Below are 25,278 nucleotides of genomic sequence, written 5' to 3' on the forward strand. Positions count from 1 at the left end.
TGCTGTCCTGTTTCAGATAAAGATATTACTACTTTTTGTAAATGGTTAAACATTTTAACATGCTTTTCTAGAAACTGGCATGGGCTTTATTAAGCCATTCTACTTTCTGGATGAAGGTACATGATCTGCCTCAAAGTAACCTAGTTTCCTTTTCCCCAGACTGCTACTTCCGGAGATTAAACCTGCAACTCCAGCCACTTTTAAAAACAAGCTATACTACTTATATTTTCCTATCAATAAGAAGAGATCCTCAGCATTACCCAGCCTTTGAAAGGGTTCGGAAGAGAAGTTAGGGAAATTCACATACCTGCTGCAGTTTAAGACTTATAAGACTCTGGAATATGGCTTCAAACTCAGGATAGGGGAGAGCCACAGAAAGACTAAAGCAATTGTGTTAGTCCAGGTGTGCTGTTCTACCTCACCACTACACCAAGTCAAGTCATTCTACCTGATTTCCTGGTGGCTCAGACCATGTGTGTTTATACAGACAACTACAACCAAAATGGAAGCTGCTCACAGCGATACTCTTATTTTAAGGGATGCACTCTGATATCTTCTATTCTAGTGTCTTATATATCAGAAACATTGTCTGTTATGATCTCCTATATTGATTTCACAAGCCCTGATGATTCACACACTAGAAAGTTGTTATGAATTATTTCTATGACTGTTATGTTCAAAATGCATGTATGATACATTGCATTAATATATCAAGTTCATTTGGAAACCTTTTATTATATTCTACTTCCAGGGAGAACTTTTTCAGTGGAAAATTCTTATCAATGGAAAATGGTATTTTTAATTCAATAACGAAGCATTACAGGGTAAGAGAACATTAAAGCAGATTTGATTTCCTGTGCACTTTCTATCTTATCTCTGCAACACTCCCACCCCCCTCAACTTTGCCTGACTAAGGGAAAAAAAAGTAAATGAGGAAGTTTATTGGCTAGACAGAAGTGAAAATGACCAAGACATAGTGGCACGGAATAGCAATTTACTTATTATAAATGAAGTGACAGGGACTAAATCCAGAATTTACCAGAATCAACTTGGAAAAGAAAAGAGGATGGAATAATAATAAGATAAATAGTTTTGATTAACATAGCATTTAATTTCATATTTTTAAAGAACAACAGGTATCTGTGGGTAGCTCCATGTCTCCTCCTTAGGATAGGGCAATACTCAAGTATGCTCTGTCAGTTCCTTATGATTATTTCCCCTCACAATGTCCTAACCTCCAATTTATTTCAGCTAAAATATAGAGTAATAAATAAATGTTTAATAAATGAAACATTTCACCAAATTATTGGAGAACTGTCTTCAGGGATAGACATTCGGAAATACACCCAATTCACTGTTTGCTGAATTTACCTCTCAGAATATCTCTAGTGGTGTTTCTAGAGAAGTTCTTCAATAACCTACCATTAATTCCACTTTATGTATAAAGCCTTCTCAAATCTCATCATCAATTCAACTTAAACATTATGAAAATATAGGTGCAACGTCTTAAAGACCAGATTTTCTGAGGCTGACATTGATCCAAGATTATAGGGCCAAGGAGGCAAGCGAAACATGAGTTCAGCCATATTCATGTCTATCTTGCATATTTTATTATGTAATTTGTATTATGTTATTTTGCACTTCCACTACGAATTAGAACCTAATGTTATGTTATTTGCTTGTTATGGGTTTAATAGCAACTGCCATCTAGCAATACCCAGCAATATGGTTTCTGAATGAATTACCTAGATTATATTGAACTTTCCATTTGTAGCTTCTTTTTAAAAATGCGATTTTTTATAAAAATATTTTTTCAAATACAGAATAATCATTACATTCTAAGAATGGTTCCAAATTTTCATATGCTATTAACTTTCTAACCTTTGTAATGAGAAAGTAATATGAAACCATTAGGGATCGATAAACTTGGCTGCCCACTGGAATAATCTGGGAAACTTTAAAAAGTACTGATAGCTGGAACCCACTCCCAAATTCTTCATTAATTTGGGGGGTGTGGCTTAGGCACGGGATATTCTGAAGGCTCTGCAGCTAATTATAATATGCACCAAGTTTGAGAACCACTGCTCTACACCCTTGATACTCAGTGAAAGGTCTGAGGACTAGTGGCATCAGCTTTATCTTGAGGCTTGTTTTTTTAAAAAGCAGAAGCTTGACTGTACTCCATACCTATTGAATCAGATCCACATGATCAGGTGCTCCATTTGAACCAAGCCAGAATTCCTTTTCTATAAAAATAAAGGGGGCTTCCCTGGTGGCGCAATGGTTGAGAGTCCGCCTGCCGATGCAGGGGACGTGGGTTCGTGCCCCGGTCCGGAAAGATCCCACATGCCGCGGAGCGGCTGGGCCCGTGAGCCATGACCGCTGAGCCTGCGCGTCTGGAGCCTGTGCTCCGCAACGGGAGAGGCCGCGACAGTGAGAGGCCCGCGTATCGCAAAAAAAAAAAAAAAAAAAATTAAAAATAAAGGACCAAGTCTATTCCATCCTTTCCAACTCTAAAATTCATATCGTACAACCTAAATGAGACACTGAGAAGCACTTTCAATCCCACCTTGAATTCTTTATCTATAAAATGAGAGACCACAGCCATCCTCTCCTCTCCAACCCCACAATTCTCGTTCCACAACCCTAAAAAAATATAGTGCTGAGGGAATTTGTAAAGTTGTGTAATAATTCCATCTTCATACCTTTGGATACACTTTCTCTTCCTTAGAATTCCTGTTTCCTTTCTCTTTTCTCACTGAGACACATAATTCAAGACCTAGGTAAAATCCCACCTCCTTTAGGAAGCATATCCTGAAGAATAATCCAGCTTTTCTCTAAAATTCTTTTGTCAGTATAATGAATTTCATGAAGTGTAACACCTTGTTTCTTTCTATTATTACATATATATTATCTTGTTTCTCCAGTTAAATGATGAGTGTCTTAAGTGAGAGATCATGTCATGTTCCTTTTCTATCCCAACCTAATGTCTAACCTTTGTAGTGAATTGTGTTGTTAAAATGTATATGGGAAATAAAAATAAGTTTGCTCTACTATCACAAATTATTTATTCAGAACTAGCCTACCATTGACCTTTCCCCATAATGTAACCTCACCATACATAATGCAGGTTCTAGCACATCTGGGTGAATCACAGTCAGCTGTGCCTAAGGCTCCTATTCTTTTCTTCCCGCTTCCCTCAGGCCTGCCAGCCTGATGATAAAACTGCTTCAAATAGCACAGAAAATATACAGAAAAAAAGCTCTGCCCATTAGTCCTACAGTATGCCTACAGGAGACCTCTAATATCCTTTTGCTCCATACCTGTCTTACTCACCATTACATCTCCATCATAGTGCTTGGCACATACTGGGCATATAAATGTATTATAAACAATGTGTCAACCAACTACGCAGGAACAAACTAATATAGAAAGTATGCTACTGAGCTTGTGCTAATATTGAGAAGTATGATTTTTTTATAGTATCTCCTATATATGCTTTTCTTTATATATGTATATATATTTACATGATAAAAATAATATGTAGTCATTGTACAAAACACAGATAAAGCAAACTGAAAAAATGTAATCTCCGAAATTGCACAACCCAAACATAACTGTTAGCAGATGCATATCTGTCCAGACCATCAATTTATATATATGTATATATATACATATATATAAACATATGCTATTAAACATATGTACTTTTTAAAACAGAGGATCACACTCTATCTACTGCTGTATACCCTGCTTTTATTCGATTAAATATATATCAAAGCATCACTCCAGCCAGCAAATCAATTTATGATAAAATTTGTTTATGATGGTTGTATTAACAGATGCACCAAAATTTATTTGATCAGTTACCTATCTTTGGAATTTATTTCCATTTTTGGTAATTATAAATAATGCTATGATGAACAATTTTCATCACACATTATCCAAATATTTCCTTAGAATAAAAACCACTTCTCTCACCAGGGGATGGGAATTGTCAAAACATTTCATCAGCAATGCTATAATATTTGTATTATAAATATTGCTATAGTATTTATTAAGTAGTTACATACACTTAAATGTGACAAACAGAATAATTGATGCATTTGGAAAATACTCACGTTCTTTTTGAGGGTAGATTTCAGTTTCGAGTGATCGGAACTCATAATATGGTATCTCCTGTTTGAATGTTGATGTGAGAATATGATCAAGTTCATCAATGTCATTCTGTTTTCAAATGAAAAGGAAACTTTTTCTTAGTTCAGGTATATACAGAGAAACTCATCTTAGTGTAATATAATAGAAAATTATTGACTGGAGTAAATACTGAATAATCTTTAATAATACATCTTTTTTTTTAAAGAATAATACAAAACATTAGGGACTTGCCTAAAAGCCAATTCTTAGAATAACAGAAGAACGGATGCAAGAAATAAGTCTTTGCTTTTGGATGAGTTACTTTACTTAAATACTAATTTTAGAAGAGCGTAACAGGTGGTCAATGATAACGCTGAAATTTGTTTCAATAATAAATGCTGTTAAAATACATGTTACATTTTAATAAATGAAATAATAAAATGATGAGTCTGATTCTTCACCTTAAGGGTTAGCAATGGAAGAGTCTTAAATAGATTATTTTATTTCTGTGTCAAAGTGAGGGAGAATATTCATCTTGGCCTATTTTTCTCCTTTAAATATAAAATAACTATATATCAACTTTATTTCCCTAATCTGAACATTTTGGGAGGAGCCCTGTAGAATCCGAGTGTTCTATTACCAAGGACATAACCTATTGCAAAGGCCACTGTTCTTTTGAACTGAGTTTTGTGAAGCAATGGCTGGGACCAGATCGACGTGTGACATAGTTGATTAAAGCTGAGGAAGTGGGCCAATCAACAAAGCCATGGGTGAAGAGAGAACTGTGGAACAAAAGTGTCCAATAAAGACGTTTGAAATGATTTCCAAATAAATTATACATATCGCCAATACGGAGTCACAGAAATTAAATGACTGGATTGAAAAAAAAAAAGATGTTACTCTATTTCTTCATTTCTCAATAATCTGGGCACCTCAAATAATAAAGTGGTTCAGGCCTTTCTGGATTTTCTAAAAGTCCTACCTAGAAGTGGAGAGAAAGGATGAAAGTCTTCTTCTCAACCTATAGCTAAGGAATGCAAAGCAAAACCCAACATTAATTGACTTAATGCTATGAACTATGTGAAGCCCTTTGCTCCGGATCATTTATAAAAAAAAAAAAAAAAAAGCAGGTGGAGGGGAGATGAGACAACAAGCTCTGCCATCAAGACATTCAGTGGGGCTTCCCTGGTGGCACAGTGGTTGAGAGTCCGCCTGCCGATGCAGGGAACGCGGGTTCGTGCCCCGGTCCAGGAGGATCCCACGTTCCGCGGAGCGGCTGGGCCCGTGAGCCATGGCCGCTGAGCCTGCGCGTCCGGAGCCTGTGCTCCGCAACGGGAGAGGCCGCAGCGGTGAGAGGCCCGCATACAGCAAAAAAAAATAAAATAAAAAATAAAAAGACATTTAGGGACTTGTCATTGTTTTTAGGCAATGAACTGAGCTCTAGGTATTATTATACAAAATCTCTACAGGTCAGGTACAGGGCAGGCAAAAAGGGAAGTGGTTCAATTCCACAGAGGAAGAAACAGTCGGGAAAGGCTCTGTGGAAGAGATGACCAAAGTTGAGATTGCTATGCAAATAAGGAGGTCTGGACTAAAGGCACAAATTGCATATAGTCAGGGAGGTGTCATGGAGCATGACCTGGTTAAGGATTTCAGGAATTTCCATAAGACTGCAGAAGAATGAGAGAGAGGAAGCGGGCATTTCAAAAAAGTGCCTTGTATGTCTGACGAAAAGATTTTAATTCATCAAGCAACAAGGAGTTGTTTAAGGCCTACAATACGTAACATGGATATGTTTGTTATGTGGATTAAGTTAAGCTTATTTAAGTATCAGCATAACTATAACTGCTTATGTGGCTGAATATTGATATTGAGTGGGACCTATTCTATAAATAATGTTGTGAAAACTTTATATTAGAGTAATTATTACTCAGTCTTTTCAGGAAGTCTTTGATAGGAACAGTGGGGCAAAACATTACTGGCAATATATTTGCACATTCTTTATGCTAAAGCTCAAAAAGAATATGTTTTAGCTATAGGACTTGATAAAAGGAATTAAGAAATTATAAAAACCCTAACATTAGTTTATAAAGTTTCTTAAAAACTTGTGTCAATGGCCATGAGAGTTCTGCATAGGCTATTATCTCGTCCTTGACATTTTTAAATAAAGAGATAAACTTACTATTTCTTCCCCAAAGTGTACAAGATTTAATGAGTAGAGATTAGTGTGTCATAGAGTTACTACACTCTTGTATAAGTTAGGCATAAGATAACCTCAGGTTCCTTCAGCTCTGAAATTCTGAGACATAGAGAATTCAAAAGAGCATGAGTTCCCAGGAGGAATCTTAGAAGTACAATTTCTCCCACAGAGGCACTACGACACTTTAATGTGAGAAATGCTACAGCTTATATCATTGAACTTTTAAAATGAAGTAGCAGCGTTCTTAGAATCAGAACAAAAGCTCTCACTATGCAGAAAAGGATGTTTAATTAATTAAGAAAGAGTGCAGATACCCTTTAATATTCTAGCCTATGATAACTAGCTGAATCACTTCTGTTTTCAATTTCATAATCATGCTACTAGTATTATACCTGCATATAAATAAACTGTACAGAACACAAAACAAAGGTGTGAAAAATCACAGAAATGTTTACTAACATAATCCCCCAAAAATTTCTCCCCAGAAGATACCCTAACTAGAAAAACCTGATTTCAGTAGTTATGCTTCTTTTTAAATTTCAAAGATGAAAATAGGCATCATTTCTAAACACTGGCATCGAAATTGGAAAATGCCATAAATTTTTCTCTCCTTAAAATAAATCGTGCAACTCTAAGAATACTTGATGAGGTTGGCACAACTGTTCTCCAAGCAGAAAAATTAAAATGGAGTAGTTTAATATTTGTTCAGCAAAATTCACAACCAACCTAAGACATTAGTTATAAATGAGCAACTTGATAAAAAAAATAAGAGCAGAATAAAATTATATTGGCAATACTGTTTGGTTTTAGGAAAAATTAAATATACATAAATAATATAAACATATATACATAAGCATGCACACACAGATCTCTATTTATCAAGAATATGAGAAAAAGAAAGCAGAAAAACTAATATACAAAATAGACAAAAAAATTAAATAGAAGAATAATTACAAAATAATGAAGTAAACATATGACTTTTTCCAAGGGAATTTTTTCAGTGCTCTGTGATGGAATGTGGGATTGATGAATATACTTAAAAAGTAATTTGCATATATATTTATAGATCACAATTCTATTTGAATATGAAGATGTTATATACTTATTTCTACAAGCAACTTTATTACAATGAGTATTTCTTCCTAAAAGAGAAAAATACATAAAATATCTATTTTAAAAGATATTAGAATTATGGACTTTTACTTCTGGGAAGATGGAAGAGTTACACTTTCTCCTTTTCTTCTCCTTAAATACAATGGAAATGGTCAGATTTCAATAGGAAATCAATTATCATACAAGAAACAAGAATCAGAAAGATCTCTTAACTAAATGAAAAGAGACAATCAATAAATGCCAACACCAGATGAGAAGAATTTTGTAATTATCTGACAAAGATTTTAAAACAGCCATGATAAAAATGTTTCAACAAGCAATAACACTCATTCTTGAAATAAATAAATAAAAAATAGAAGGTCTCAGCAAGGAAACAGAAAGCCTCAACAAGGAAACAGAAGGTATAAAAAACAACCAATTTGAAATTCTAGAACTGAAAAATGTAATAATCAAAATAAAACCTCAGTGGATGGGCTCAACAGCAGAATGGAAAGGATAGAGGAAAGAATCAGTAAACTTAAAGCTAGAACAATAAAAAATACTCAACTTGTACAACAGAGAGAAAATAGACTGAAAAAAATAAATAGCGTGTGAGGTACTTGTGAGAGTATAACAAAAAATTTAACATTCATGTAATTTAGAGTCCCAGGAGGAGATGAGAAAGAGGGTAGGGATGAAAAAGTACACAAAGAAATAATGACTGAAGACATCCTGAATTTAGCAAGAGACAAACATACAGATTCAAGAAACTGAGCAAACCACAAACAGGTTAAACCCAAAGCATTACATGCTGAGAGACATCATAAGTTACTTCAACAATTAAGGACAAAGAAAAAAATTTGAAATAAGGGAGAGAGAAACAAAACCTTACTTACAGGGTAAAAACAATTAGAAACACAGTAGTAACCATAGATGTAGGAAAGAAGAGGCACAGTATTTGTCAAGTGCTAAAAGAAAAAGAACTCTCAACCAAAAGTCTTATGCCTAGCAAAAACATCCTTCAGTAATGAAGGGGAAATTAGGACGTTCTCAAATGAAGGAAAACTTAAGAAATTTGTTGCCAGCAAATATACCCTAAAACAAGGAATAAACAAGTTCTCTAAACAGTAAGGGTATGATAAAAAAAAAGAATCATGGAACAGGGGTAAGGAAGAAAGAACACAGTAAATTAAAAAAATAGGTAAATACAATAGGCTTTCCTTCTCCTCTTGAGTTTTCTAAATTATGTTTGGTGTTTGAAGCAAAAACTAGAATACTGTCTGATGTGGTTCTAAATGTATGTAGATGGAATATCTAAGGCATTTATATATCATAAATGGGGTAGGGGTAGAGGGAAAGAAAGGGAGATGAGATTTCAATATAGGTAGACTGTGATCAGTTATGAATATATAACACTGTCTAGAGAAACCACTAAAAGAGATGTGCAAAGAGATGTACTCAAAACACAAGAGATAAATCAAAATAGAAATCTTAAAAAAAATTTTAAGTAAAACACAGTAAGGCAAGAAAAACCCTAGATAAATAAAAAGCAGAGAGCAAACTAAAACCAAAAAATAAAGTGGCAGACTAAAGCCCTAACATACCAATTATTACATTAAATGTAAATGGTCTAAACATACCAATTAAGACAGTGATTTGTAGAGTGGATTAAAAACATGATCTAGTTACACGCACTCTTTAAGAAACTTACTTCAAATCACCAGTATGGACAGATACTGTGAAAGGATAAAAAAAATATATCATGGAATCATTACAAAGGAAAGCATGAGTAGCTATATTAATTTTAGGTAAAGTAGACATTGTAGCAAAGAAGATTACCCAAAACAGAAAGAGACATTATATACTGATAAAAGGATAAATCCACCAAGAAGACATAATAATCCTAAATGTGTATGCACCAAAGCTAAATGTGTAAAGCTAAATCCTAAATGTGTATGCACCAAAGCTGCAAAAATATGTGAGGTAAAAACTGACAGAACTGATAGGAGAAATAGACGAATTTATAACCACAGTTGGAGACATAAATATATCTTTCAAAAATGGATAGAACAAATAGACAGAAAATTAGCACGAATATAGACAAACTCAATACACTATCATCTGATGATCTAACCAACAAGGAACTAAACAACATTTTTAGAACATTCCATCCAACAATAGCAGAATACGCATTCTCTCCAAGTGCCTGTGGAACATAAAGGATGATAGAGCATCTCCTGGGATATAAACAAATCTCAACAAATTTAAAATAATTTAAATCATAAATGTTTTCTGACCACATGAAATCAAAGTAGAAATCCATAACATAAAGATAATGGGAAAGTCTCCAAACATTTGGAAGGCAAACAATACTTCTAAATAATCCAGAATCGAAGAATAAATCTCAAAGGAAATGAAAAAGTAGATTAAACTCAATGAAAGTGAAATATAACATATAAAAATTTGTGAAACACAGCTAAAGCAGGGCTGAGAGAAAATTTTATAGCACAAAATACATATATTAAAAAAGAGGGGCTTCCCTGGTGGCACAGTGGTTGAGAATCCGCCTGCTGATGCAGGGGACACAGGCTTGTGCCCCGGTCCGGGAAGATCCCACATGCCGCGGAGCGGCTGGGCCCATGAGCCATGGTCGCTGAGCCTGCGCGTCCGGAGCCTGTGCTCCACAACGGGAGAGGCCACAACAGTGAGAGGCCCGCGTACCACAAAAAAACAAACAAACAACAAAAAAAAGAGAAAAAATTCTCAAACCAATTATCTAGGCTTGCATTTCAAGAATCTAGAAAAATATTACAATAAATTCTAAGCAAGCAGAAAGAAGAAAATAATAAATACAGTGTAGAAATCAATTAACTTGAAAATAGAAAAATAGAAAAAAATCAATGTAACAAAGAGTTGATTTTTTTGAAAGATCAGTAAAATTGACAAACGTCCAGAAAGACTGACAAAGAAAAAGGAGAGAACATACAAATGACAAATATCATGAATGAAATAAGAGATACCACTAGAGACCCTGCAGACATCAAAAGGATAATAAAGGAGTACTATGAACAACTCCAAACACATAAATTCAACACAGATGAAATGGACAAATTCCTTGTAAAAACGTACTACCAAATGCACGATCTCTCTCTATTATTTCTACAAGTTTCACAAATATATGTGAATCTAAAATTTCTAGTAATTAAAAGTTTAATTAAATACAAACAAACCAGAAAAAAACAGAAGATATTCATTACACAAAGCTGAATTCCTTGAGGTGAATAGCTGTTTACATAAGAGCACTCCTTCAAAGTTTGATTTGCTCTTTCTTGGATGAGGGGTGTGGACACCTTTTGAGCATGACAGCATTGAGAGACTGTCCTTAAAAGGATTTTAGAGCATTGTAATGTAAGCAGTTGGGAGATATTTAAGATGCATGGAGTGATGTGAAAGGGTGTATATCTTAGGTGTAGGATAAATGTATACAGTATACAATGAAATAGACTCAAAGAATCTTAAGTAATAATAACTATCACATGTTAAGCACTTACAATGTGTTAAGTTTTATATAGTTTATCTCCTATAACATTCCTGAATAGTAGATTTTTTAAATGCCTATTTTTTTAGATGTTATAATCATGATACAAAAAATCAGTTACAGCCAAAATTGCAGAGCTAATAAGTAGATTTTAACTTATGGCTTCACATTCTAAACACACTACGTTTCACAATACTACATTCTAGTCATGGAGGAAAGAATAAAATCTGAAATAGAATTTAAGTAAAATAAAGAATAAATTGTGGTCCCATGGTTTCAAAATGGACACTGTAGTTCCAAACATCATATTCATATTTAGCCAAAAGAGGGAGAAAAGGGGCATAGATGGAGGGAAAATGGGGGAAGGTGGCTATTGTGAGCCACAGCTGTAAAGATGTCCCCTTGGTCTCATTGTCTAAAACTGTCTCACATGACCATCTCTAGCTGCACGGGTGGTTAAAAATGTTGTGAGAATCTGGCTTTCTCAGCTTCAATAGTAGAGTGAGGCAAGGAAAAGGGCTTTTAAATATTGATGTTGGGTGAAGAAACCTATAGGGATGTCCACAGGATACTAAGTTATTTTTTTAATCTGGTAGAGAAATACAATAATAGTAAAGAATCTTGATTAACAAGAGAAATGATTTCAGTGAAATAACCACAGGAGGGTTGTGAAATGTTCGTAATAGGAGACAAAAATCCATGAAATAGCATTTTACTCTTTACCTTCAGGTATCTAGAAGGAAAGCCAATGGCTGAGCTAAAAACATCTTGGTTTTCTTATTATAATGAATTGCTATGCTTGTTTAAGTTTCACCAGTAAAAGAAAAATAAGAAAATAACTTCATTTGTTCCATTGTTCATAATGTGTGCTATGAAAGTGAGCCAAAATAGCCATTTAAAGGAGAATTTTATATATAGTTTACATAACCTATCTTAAACACAATTTTCTCCTACAGCCTGTAAAGAGAATGATAGGTCAGAGAGCAGAGCAAATACTTTCTAGGGTTATAAAAAGCCTTTCTTTTTTACTTTATGAGTATTCAACTCCAAGCAGTTAATGTAAAAGAATAATCTAAGTAAGTAAATTGGGCTAAGATAAAAGGGATATTTTCCTTTGTCAAATTAATTTCTCTAAGTTTTGAGTGAGTCAGTTCTTAGAATTTCAACATGTCTGTGACTACATTTGCAAAAATAAATGTAAGAATACAAAGCAATGCAATTTTACACTTCCTTCAAAAAGTTTATTTATTATTGATTAGGTATTCATATAGTTGTAGAACCTCTAAATAACTTGAAAGTAATTATAACAGGAAGAAAATATGTTTTGAGATCTGAGAAACCTGTGTTGACATGCCTGCTCAGGAATCATTAGCTGGGGACCTTAGTAATACTTACCTGACAGAATTACTTAGGAGTTTAAATAAGTAAATATGTAAAATCTCCAGTAAATCTTAATTCCCTTTTCTCGGAATACTTTGATGTGAGCCCTCAGATATAACTCACGAAATGTAATCATCGTGATTTAGAAAAGTGCATACCTATTCATGAGGAGAATCACTCCCCAAACTAGCCTTTGAACTGACTGAACAAATAATTTAGTTTGTTTTTTCTTTCTAATTTTTTAAATTAAGTAACACATCTTTAAAACTAGTTAGAATGTAGGTTTTATATTGTAATACAGGGACGCAAAATGCCAGAGGCTTAAGAAAGATAGATGCCCATTTCTCTTTAACATAAAAATCTGGAATGCGGCAGTTCAGGGCTGATGTCATGGCTCCCTGATCACGGGATCCAGGCTCTATTTTGTTTTAATAGTAATACCATTTTCATGGTTCTGGATGGTTCATCCATCATTCCCTTGTTAGCACTGCAGCCAGACAAAGGAAAAAGTCAGTGAGGGGGAGAGCATGACTGCGCCCTTCTTTTAAGGACATGATCAGAAATTTGTACAAATCACTTCCACTGACATGCCATTGGCTATTAGTTAGTTATATGACTACACCTAGCTGCAAGGGAGTCAGAAAGTGCAATAATTACCTGGGTGGACACGTGCCCAGATAAAAGTTATATCGCCACGTAAGAAAGGAAAAAGAAACACTAGGGAACAATTAGCAGTTTCTGCCATCTCCATCAACAATGCAAAATGCATAAACATCATAATTATGCAAAGGCAATTGATAAAAGTTAAAAAAAAAAGAAAAACACTCTTCTAGACCACTGACTGAAGCTTGACTGTGCTGAAATTTTCAACTGGACCCCACCCGCACCCCCCTCAAAAAATGTCCAAAAGTCTCAAAAATTTAATGACTAAACCTGAACAGATTCTTTAATGGAGATATTTAATGACATTAATGATGAAACAAAGAAAGAAACAAACAAAAAGCAAAGCTTTTCTATGGCAGGCATTAGATAGAGCAACCATAAGAACTATGCCTTTTCTTACCCTTACCTCCCTCTAACACCTATTTTGTAACCACTTACTGTTAATATGTAATAAAATAAGGCAGTTTTAAAACAAATAGTGTACTAGCATATTCAAAGAAATATCTTTCAAAGAAGCCTTCTCTAAATGATGCAATGATTTTTTGAAAATTTTTGGAAATTATTTTTTTGGGTTGTTTTAGATGCTAGTTTCCAAGACAGACAACAGAATTAGTCTCATCATTTTATATTTGTTTTTTTTTCCTTTTTTGTCCTTCCCTTCTTTGCCCAGCTCTTTCTACTTCAGTCAAAAGCAGCACTGCTTTATGCAATAGCTCAATAACCTTCTCCAAAAGGGCTGTGCCTATGTTATCAGGAAGCCAGTGGCTGTTGGAACAAGGGTCTCTGACAGATGGATCACTTGAGGTTGGGTGGGAAACTTAATGTGTGATATACTTTCACCCAACAAAATACGTATTGAGCAGCCAATGTGTCTGGCAGTGTTCTTGGTTCTGGACAGGAAACAGGGAACTAAATAGATAGCATCTCTGCCCTTATTGACCTTGGAGTCTAATGAGAGGCAGATAATGAGAGGTAATTTGAGAAATATCACACACAGAGATGTCAAATTAGAATGTGATTGGTATTACAAAGAGATATGCAGGGAGAAGTACGGATCAGGGCAGGCTCCACTGAGGTAGAGATGCTGGGTTAAAACTTGGAGTTAGAATTAATTAGATGAAGACAGTGCTAGGGAAGGCGGACAGGAAGAGTGTTTCAGTTAGAGAGAGGAGCACATATAAAGGCCCTGGGGTAGGAGATTAGGAAGGAAAAGTTCAGGAAGTAAAGCAGACCAGCATTCCTGGAATGCAGAGGTGAGGCCGAGGATTAAGATTAAGCTGGAGAAAGAGGGGGGACAGTGACAGCAAGGCCATATTGTTCATGTTAAAGATTTTTAATCCATACAAAAATTGGAATCTGTTGAAGTATTTGAGCAGGAGAATTACATGCTGAGGTCTTTCTTTTTAAAATAACCTCACAGACCAGGGACTTTAGGGTGTGTGCAGAAACCTACAGTAGGGGACCAGTTAGGAGGCTAGCCTAGGAGTGTAGGCAAGAGGAAAATGTAGACTAAAGTGTCAGAACTGGAGAGATATGGAGAGAAGTGAGCAATATTTAGTAAGTAAAACTGATATGGCTTAGTAATGGATTGAATTTATAGGGCGAGAGAGTACAAGGTATGAGGAGACACTTGTGTTTCTGGCTTTTAAACTAGATTGATGATGATGCATTTCATGAGTTAGAGAACAGTGAGAGATGGGCTTAAAGGAAATCTACATTTGGAGTATACCTCATAGGTCAATGAGATAACCTGCAGAGGAAATGTCTATCAAAAAAAGAAGGGTATCTAAGAATCAAAACTGAATACATTTAAATTTTTATTTTCTAGATATAGAAAGAAGAGATTGCAAAGGATATTGAAAAGGAAAGGTGAAGGATGTAGGAAGAAAACCACGAACATATGTCTTCCTAGAAGCTAAGAAAAAAGATTATATCAAAAAAGTGAGTTTGGTCAATGGCGTTAATTGTGGCTGAAAAGTCAAGTTAAATTGAATGAAAAATTGTTCATTGGATTTGCTGGAAGGGACTTGAGCATAATTGACATATATTTGTTTGTGTGTTGCTACTTAATAAGGTTAATGACACTAAATGGCTGATCTCTGGGAAAAAATAATAAATTCTCAGAAGTTGAATTTTACTTGTCAAAGATTTACTTTACTTCATTTCCTTTGTCTTGATACAGTTTAGTGTAGAAGCATATTTCATGAATGCTAAACACAATTTAGACTTCCCAAATTATATTCCACTTTATTTCTTTATCTTATTGTTGATACTATTTAGTAAAGAGACCCACAAGAATGCATAATGACTTTTAGAAAATGCAAACAAACACATTTTGCCACAAGATTTTTTAGTTTTCTAATTTCCAAAGGGTTATTGATGATTTGGGGTTTGTTCTCACCTTCTTATGAGTGAGCATTGTTAACTGTGTTTTGTGCTTTGTTTTCAGGATTGTTTAAAAATATTCCTTATGGTTGAAGATCTGGATGCTCTAAAGAACTGGATAGTAAAAGCACAAGGCTGCTCTTGGATGGGGGTGGTTATATGTAGCACTCACACCAGCACACAGACATCCTCCGCAAAGGGCAGTCAAAGCCAGTCCCAGGGACAAGAAGAGAGGGAAATGTAAGGAGCAAGAGAGGTGCTTCAGTTTGGGAGAACAAGAAATCATTAATAAAATACACTCTAAGCAGTAGCTAAACATAAATGAAAACATATGGGACCAATAACTATGAAAATGGACTGAGATGGCTTATAAGATAAGAATTGTAGAGAAACAACAGTATAGTTATGTCAATGGCTAAGTTAATGGCTATTTCTGCACTCAGAAATATTTTTTTCTCATAATAGCTGTTGTATCTGCTGTTAAAGTTAACTAATTTATTTGTTTTTCTCTAAATAAGTGGATGAGTGTACTACATTGTGTGTTCCTGTTTGATTCAATGATTTGTAACTCTGGTGAGTATAATTAAGTCTGAACCATCCCAATCAGGCATCGTTAACTGTTGCTTGACCTAGCATAAAGGAGACATAGCACAAAGGAAATGTTGCTTGTTTTATCAGTAAAATAAAGCTTCAATAGATTTGCCTTATTCTTATTGGTCCAATCTAATTAGGAGCGCAAGCAATATGAAAAATGAATCCAGAAATAAATCTCTAGATTGCATTTTATTAGACTGTTTTTTGTCTGATTACAAATCTTTGATCAGAAATATAAAACAAGTTAAAAAACCAATCAAAGGTACATGAAACTCAAATCACTTTCTTCTTCTCTGGGGGGAAGAATTAAGAGTAAGCACAAATAAAATGGAAATAAAGGCTACATGGAGAGCCCATGTATTGGCAAGTCAGTCCTCTCAATAAGAATGGTCATAATTCCTAATCTAAGTAATTTTTTTCTCTTGGCTTACAGTTATGGAATACTTGAGCTGGAAATGACCTTGGAGATTATATACTCTAGCTTCTTCATTGTTCCCATGAGGAAATTCCTTTAGCACTAAGGAAAGTGGGCTCTCATGAAGCGGCTGCTAACTCAATGAAAGAACCCAACTCCTGTTCCTGCCCTATCCGGAACTATTTCTCTTATGCTGCACTGCCACTTTCCAGTAATAAAAAGGAAAGATAATAAGCAGCCTTTTGAAAGAGAGGTAAGATCTTAAGCATATTTGAGTAATAAACATTTCTTTAATATTCTAAAGAAAGGTAAGACTGGATCTTACCTTTAACAGCTCTTTACAGCTGTGAAAAGTTGGTAGTGAAGTATATTAACATGGAGTTCATGACTGAGGTAGGGTATGAAGAATCAAGTTATAGCACAAATTCTTCATTTTTCTAGTATCATGAACCTCTGAGAGTTCCTTACTCTCATAAGCATCAGATTCATTTATTCAATTTTATAAATAAATAACAGTGTATTTTAAAAGGGCAGTTTTCATTTCTCTCTTATTTATATACTATACTATAGTTTTTCACTTATTTTTTCAAATAGCACTGGAAAAAAACCAGCAATCACTGTTTTCCCATTTTTTACGCAATAATTATCAGTTGGGTCGTATATATCGGGAACGATAACTATGTGAAGAAACTGGGTATGAAAAACACTATGCCCATGCCTTCTAGACGGGGCAGCAGGGAGTAAATGGCTTAACATGTTCTACTGATAAAAGAAGGAACAGTCCTGGATGGCTAGAACACAGGAACCATGGAGAGAGTTAAGGAGACAAGGAGGCATGCTATGGTAGGGAGTCAGTGTTGGAAAAGATTTATGACCCTGAAGCTTTGTGTGTCCATCAATCTTTTGAGCGAGGCAAGGACCTGAAAAAAACTGCTGAAAGGCTGGGGAGTTCCCAGTACCTCTCAGTAGGAAGAATCTTCTGAAGAACTCTTTTAGGGAGATAACCTCTAATGCCTGAGCTTTAACTTAATGAAGAAACTAACCTTTAAGGGAACTAATAAAAAACTGGGAAATTCCTCATGATGTGAGAGTTCCCTTTCCCTCACCCCAACCCCATCTGGTTTCACAGTGTATTAAATATTCGCAGGCGGTAAAGCAAAGATTGAATAATTCATACAATTTAGTGAAAACTGGCAATGATGTGCACCTAACATGAAGGTGAAAATAAGATTTCAACAGGTATAAAGTAAAATATACAAAATGATAAATACATGCAACACAATATACCTTTTTACTAATACAAAACACAACTAATAAAAATTATTTGGTACCATTTCAAAAACTCTTTTAATAAATAGGATCCTAATGCTTTGATCAATAATTGCTATGTTCTTTTAGCATTCTGACCTAATTTGGTTTTTATATTGTATCTAGTTTTTCCTATACAAAGTTAACTTTATTGTTGCCCCTAGACTCTTTTGTAAATAAGATGGCAGTCTCAAAGGTTTTAATTATCTCAGTCAAATAGGAGTTACTAGTTTTTCTAACACTAGTACTTGAATTCTAATATCTTCCCAAATTGGGCTTTGTATTTTTTCATTTGAATTCACTGTTCTAGATGAGGCTCTGGAAATTCTACCTTTTTGAGGCTATGAGCTGGGACTTAGTATCTATCCAAAAAAGATGAAATAATTTAGGAAGCAGTTAGATAATTAAGCTGGTTTAGGTAAAGTCTTCTAAAACCTAATAGACATCATTAAAAATAAACTAAGAGGGCTTCCCTGGTGGCGCAGTGGTTGAGAGTCCGCCTGCTGATGCAGGGGACATGGGTTCGTGCCCCCGTCCAGGAAGATCCCCCCACATGCCACGGAGAGGCTGGGCCCGTGAGCCATGGCCGCTGAGCCTGCGCGTCCGGAGCCTGTGCTCTGCAACGGGAGAGGCCACAACAGTGAGAGGCCCGCGTACCGCAAAAAAAAAAAAAAAAAAAAAATCTGCTGGTATATGTCCTGACAAATACACAATAACTATGGTGAATAAAATTACAACACACACTGTTCTTTGAATAGAGATGTTCAGCGGACTATATGCAACATATCCAAATCGCCCAATTAAAGTAGTAAGAGAAGCACATGAAGGAAACAACTGCTGCAGTGTTGTATGCTGGAGAGGAAAAGCACAGCTTTTTACACAACTTTTAAAATGTAATGTACACGAGAGCAAAGCCAAATGTCAAAGGAACAACCAAATGTCAACAAGGAGAAGCACACGGTGGGCTGGGACACCACCGTTGAGGGCAAGTAAACCTAAAATACAACAAGGTTCCTTTGTGTCCCTGCAGATCCTTCTTTTTTTTTTTTGCGGTACGCGGGCCTCTCACTGTTGTGGCCTCTCCCGTTGCAGAGCACAGGCTCCCGTGGGATCTTCCCAGACCAGGGCACAAACCCGCGTCCCCTGCATCGGCAGGTGGACTCTCAACCACTGCGTCACCAGGGAAGCCCAGATCCTTCTTTTAAATCAAGAGTGGAGTCCAACTTTCACCATCTTGGTAAATTCAAGGTAGGGATACCTCATGTGGTCCAGATGCCAGTGGATGAGACGAACCCCGTGTCATACCTAGTCCGAGATGTGATGGAGACTGAGTGAATTGCAGCCTTTTCCATGTGTCAGGATTGTGATGGTGTAGCTCTGCCGGGTCTGAGATCTCAGACTCAGAATTTGTTTAATCTAATTCCACAATATGTGTAGGTCCCCTCATGACAATAGCAAAACCTCTAAACCCATCTTTAATTGTATAGATTAAACCAAATCTCTTAATGCATCTTACCAAGCTGTGGTCTGCTGTCACCAACTTAGAATAATTCTACCTCTCCATACTCAAACCTCAGGTTTAAAGTGCCTCTTTCCTGAGAGTAACAGCCTGAATTAACCTGTGACTGTCCAACAACCTTCCTTTCACTATAGGCACCAAGGCTCAGTGGAGGGGAGAAACCCTTCCTCACCTCTCATTTCTGACACTGAGGGTAAAAATGAAACAGAGCATTTTCTAGTTACCTAAAAACTACTCAGAAAAGTTTTTATTCACTCAAAGCTGTAGAAGAAATCATAACTTGCATACTACAACATTCTGAAAAATTACATTTAATTTTCTCTATAAACAAAGTTTTTTTCCTCCCCAAAGGCAAAACCAACACAAAAATGTGTTTTGGGGACTACTTTACTTCTATGCTGACTGAATACTGATAATGCAATATAATGCTGTTATTAGTCTTTGTGTAGTGAATAAAGTTTTTAAAGTAGAGGATAAGGTAGACGTGTCACAGGAAAATGAAACGATTTGTATTTCAAGCTGTTACTTTTATTCTTGCTTTGCAGTTACAATATAGATATTTTGTCAAATGTCCTCAGACTCCTCAGTTGTTTTTTTTTTTTTTTTTGTGGTACACAGGCCTCTCACTGTTGTAGCCTCTCCCGTTGCGGAGCACAGGCTCCGGATGCGCAGGCTCAGCGGCCATGGCTCACGGGCCCAGCCGCTCCGCAGCATGTGGGATCCTCCCGGACCGGGGCACGAACCCGTGTCCCCTGCATCGGCAGGCAGACTCTCAACCACTGTGCCACCAGGGAAGCCCTCCTCAGTTTGACAAATGGTATTTTACTCCCTGTCCTTCTCTAAGACATTTTTACCTTTCCATTGTTCTAAAATGTATCATTCATAAAGGAGAACTCTAATAGAAAAATGTGTCACACAAATAACAAAGCCTCCAATTCCAAACTGGTTTAACCAGTAAGACTTCATGACAACCTGTCAACACTCCTGTTATTGATGGTTTTGTTACAAGTCTTACGGAATGTTTCTGTGGTAAATCTGAAGATCGCATGTTCAATTCAACTACCTCTTTCTTTGCCTCTCCTCTGGTCTCCTCCTCTGCCCACAGAAAGACTAAGGCAATTAAGCAAAGTTATAATTCTAATTATCAAGCAGCTATTAAAAGAAATGACATTTATTTCACTCTGAAAGTCTGATGTAATAAGCACATAAAGAAGTTCCACATTAAGCAAGCTTTCTCTCCACTGAAAGTAGGTCAGGTAACAAAAAATAAAACAGAATTCAGAAATTAAACTAATGGCTTACAGTCAATCAAAATGCACTTTTTACATTCTAAGTCCATGAGTCCCTTAGGGCAGGGCACTCACATCATCTATGACTCACTGGAGAATGTCCAAACTAAGGGCCTTTGAGAGGACTAGAAACTTCTCACCAAGTCATCCTTGCTGAGTACTACTTTGGCACACTAGAGGAAAAAAACCTGCAATGCCACTTTGCAGAGTTCCCAGGAAAGTTTAGCATTTCTGGAATTCCAAATAAATGTTGTTAATTTAAAGGAATAACTTTCACTGGCAGACAACAATGATAAATGAAACTAAGAAAAACATACACTGAGCTTGGAAATTTCCTCGTGAAAATAACAATTTCTAGATTAACACCACACACTTCCTTTTTGGTGGTATTCTTGTTTTTTCTGAGTCCTTAACCTCAAACCTTCTTTTATCTTGTATTTGCCCACATCTGGATAAAGAGGAAATTCATTGTTTGAGAGTTCTCTTTAATCCTTCTGTCTTTCTTTATCTGGTCTGCAACAGCTTGAAAATGAGCCCATGACACAGCTATTCTGTAATGGATAACCTGTCTCCCAATGACATTATCCGGAATGACTTGACTTACACAAACTAATTCATCTACATCTCTGCATCACATAGGTCAATTTCTACTTTTCCTAATGATCAGTAATTCATTCTTATTCAACCAACATTCAGACTTTATACCAAAGTATGCATTCGTTTATTCCACATTAGCTCTTTAGCTTACTGTCGACTTCATGGAAAGATCGACTTACCTGGTATACACCATCTCCTGGACCTGCCGCTCCCAATAGGCATTTCATAGCCTTTGGGGTTGAATAGTATTTAATCTCTGCTGTGGCCTTAATGATTCCATCACAGTAGACATTGACATTGACAGAGCCGGCAGGAAAATCTTTTAAAACACAAAGAGAGAGTTAGGAGCTGAGTCTATAAATGCATGTACCACAGTATTATATCTCTTAGAGAATATGAAGTCAGGCTTTAAGAATTCATAACCATTTTACTAGCTTTTAACACTTAATTGTTTTCTTTTTTTATCCTTATTAGTTAGAAACCACAAAATAGAATATGTAATTTTGCACTTAATTGTTTAAAAAAAACTTAAAGGATTAAAACATATGTTAAAATTATAATAAAAGCGAAACACGAAATCTTTTCTCCTTATCTTCTAACCTCCATTTTTTGGAGTAATCTATAATCATCTCTACATAATACTTTGAATTTACAACAGTAAAGTCATTCATTAAAAGTTAAGTATTTGTTATTAATCTGAGGAAGAAAGTTCCCACTAATTACAGGAAAGTTTCTTAAAATTGTTTGGAAAAAGAAAGAGTAGAGTTGATTGAAATTATAGAACTTTTATTCAATTGATAACAATGAAAAACCCTTGGGAAGGCAAGGTTTAATGCCCTGTTATTTAAGTACTATTTACCCCATCCATTCATCCTTTTTGTGAATAAGTTGTTCAAGGCGACTGATACACCCCATTGTAAATTTTGCTGTAACACATCAAGAAAGTTAAACTTACCCGAGACTGTTGTGCTCTCTATGAAAGAATAACACTAAATAATCACTTCAATGGAAAGGTTGTGTTTTATTGTAACAAAATTAAACAAAATTTAGTTCTTTAAATTCATTCACAGAACACACTTTAAAAACTTTCTCTCTTTGTCACAGAGATATTTCCCAAATTCTCCTGGAAAATTGTCATGCAAACATCTGGGGTTTGGAATAAGCCATTAAGTACAGGCCACCTGATGAAACCACCTGATGAAATGTTGAATATTTAAAAGTTCTTAAGGTTTAAGCATTAATTTTACTTTATCTTCTGAAGAGGATAAAAGACCTCTTATAATATTGCTCAGGAAAATTTAAAGCCAACATAATCTTATATTTAACTAGATCAAGAAGCTAAAATTTCCTCCTCTCATATTGCTTGACTAGACACTTAACCTGTATTATAAAGAAAATATATGTAGAAAAGTTCTCTCTTCCAAAAGTAAGTATTCATCCAATAGAGAATGTAAGAGAAATCTCAAAAAAACTGAAAGTTGTAAAGTACACCTCATCAGCTACAGCTGTGTGCACATAGTAAAGGGGGTTCTGGAGTTACTGGAGTGAAATGAAGTCAATTTCAGTAGATTTCATAAAGATGATTTTGAAAGAAAATATTGACTTTGTTTATCAGAAAAGAGATTAGGAGTTTTATGATGGGATGTTAACCTTCTGAAAGAAAGTCAGGTGATAAATCACGAAAGATATATGGTGAGAATATTTGCTTGGGACTTCTTTGATATAGGATACTTAAAATATTCTAATTTCTTTAGAAGTTAACATGAGAATAAACTTATTTATTCCTGATATCTTGGGTCAGCATAATTGTACTTTAACATAATTTTGTTTTTCTTTGAATTGTTACCAAGCTCAAAAGAGACACACATTTAAAAAGTATATTAGTATGGCAAAATGTTGGGTTGAGTAGAGAAGATTTTGAGTTCTGAGAACTATAAGAAGAAGACCTCAGAGTATCTGATATACCTCAATGCTGAAAGTCTATTAACACACACACATACACACTTATTTATAATGGTTAAGAGGAGGTCTCCAAAGAAGTAAAGAATTCTAGTTGGTCTTAGAGGGGTACCCTTCTCTAACAGAAAATGCTAGTTGCCTACCCCAATGTCTTCCTTTTAGAAACAGAATTCTGATTTTATTTCTTGCTAGGCACCATTGCTGATCACTAAAAAGACTAGATTTTCTATTCTTCCTTTCAGCTATATATGACCTTGGGATTAAGTTCTGACTAATGAAATATCAGCAGATATGTCTTACAGAGACCTCTTAGTTTAAAGAGGCCCTCTCCATTTCTTTATCCCAGTGGTGTGCTGATAAATGGACTCTCAGAAAGAAAAAAAAAAAGCACTGATGCTTGTTTTTCTACACATAGTTTTGCCAACTTCTGTGGTATAAATATTCCCACCATGGCCAATTTCAAGCTACCAAGGTGTTACGGACAGAATTTTGTTTCCCCCAAGTTCATATGCTGAAGCCTTAACCCCCAATATGACTGTATCTGGAGATAAGGCCTTTAAGGAGGTAATAAGGTTAAATTGAGGTCATAATGATAGGGCCCTTATCTAATAAGGATTTATGAGAAGAGACACCAGAAGTGCATGAGCACAGAGAAAAGGCCATGTGAGGACAGAGGAAGAAGGTGGCCACCATCCAGTCTGCGGTATTTTATTATGGCAGCCCAAGAATACTAGTGCACAAGGGAATATCACTGAATGTGAAGTAGGGAAGAGATGTGTAGAATTGCGTTTTGCAACCTGAAATGCAATGGTTCCAGCACACCTTGCTTCATCACATTGCTTGGAATATAGGGTGTGATAGCAAGAGGCTTAGAGGTCATCTTGTTCCATGATGATTATGACCACACCTTAGGGACTATGGAATGATGACTAGAAATAAGCCTGCATCTGGGACAGTACTGTGAAGTTGCCATACCAGCCCTCAACACCAGCTAGACTCAGTACAGGAAGCTCTGAGTATAGCACAAGAGAACATTTACAGAGAGCAAACCGCATTTTAAGTGATGTGACTGATTGAGCCACGAGCCAGGTGATCAGAAATGAAGTCACATAAGCAGTTTTCCTAGACTGGAAAGAGACTGACAGATGGAGGCCATCTCCTGAACCTGAGGCATCAATATTCTTCCAAAGAACCCCGAGAGTGGGGAAGGGTCCCTGGTATGTTTCCACTTTAGGGTTAGATCCTCCATTTTAATTTGGTATTCAAAGAAGTAGCACAAAAATTTTTTAAAGGCTTAAATCTTTATAGACTATTATTAGATGGTCTGAGATACTGACTGAGATCATTTCCTGTCCTGGAAGACACCATTGGGTACAGGGACTATATACATGAGATGACACAGAATTAGGAATGCTCATGAGCATGACTGCCCAAGAATGAAAGGGGACAAATTTTATATCAAGAGATGTAAAGAGAAGACTAGGAGGAGAGAGGGGGCAATACGAGGAGTATAGTATTTATAGAGAAAGATGGTCCCCTCAATTCTTTTCCCCAAAAGGAAGAGAAGGAAGTTTTTAAATGGTTTATCACCCCCCATTCAGAAGCTGAATGTGAGTTATTCCAGAAAAGCCACTCATGTTTAAGGGATTTGCTAGAGGGAGAGACTGACACTTTGTTCCTCAGTTGGATGTTCAGTGCTGTCTTATACATTGTCTCCCTTATCTCCAAACAGCCTATAAAGGAGGACTTAAAATGTAAGTTGAGAATCTATTTTATCAATAAGAAAGCTGAGGTACAGAAAGATCAAGAGACTTGTCTAAAGTTACCCAGTAAATGGTTCAATACAGAATAAAACCAGCCCTCTTGGCCACCAGTTAAGTGTTTCCTTAACTACACTGTGGATTCTGCACAGATCACTAGCCTCGAAGAGCACACTGGGCACTCCCTCTTACTCCGTAATTGGTGTAGAGCAAAAGGAACTCTATTGTACGGTCAGTCCTGTCCAATCAAACTTCCTGAGATATGTTCATTGGATATGTTCTAACGAAGCACCTAAAATATGGATACTGTAACTATATTTTAAATTTCATTGAATTATAATGAAGTTTAAATAACCAGATGTGGCCAATGGCTATCATATTGGGCAGTGCGGTTCCAAAGAGTAGTTTCTCCAGCTGTGGTTTGTGACCCATTAATTCGTCA

General features: G+C 35.9%; 1 protein-coding gene across 1 annotated transcript in view; it reads right to left on the reverse strand.

Annotated features, from left to right (window-relative positions):
* BANK1 (B cell scaffold protein with ankyrin repeats 1) overlaps positions 1-25,278 on the reverse strand; it is a 310,241-nt gene that overhangs the window by 175,445 nt on the left and 109,518 nt on the right. Inside the window, 2 exon segments of the mRNA XM_032632810.1 lie at positions 4,122-4,227; positions 21,297-21,436. Of these exon segments, the coding sequence (XP_032488701.1) occupies positions 4,122-4,227; positions 21,297-21,436 (246 nt within the window).

Source organism: Phocoena sinus, chromosome 5 (assembly GCF_008692025.1).
Source record: "Phocoena sinus isolate mPhoSin1 chromosome 5, mPhoSin1.pri, whole genome shotgun sequence".
NCBI lineage: Eukaryota > Metazoa > Chordata > Mammalia > Artiodactyla > Phocoenidae > Phocoena > Phocoena sinus.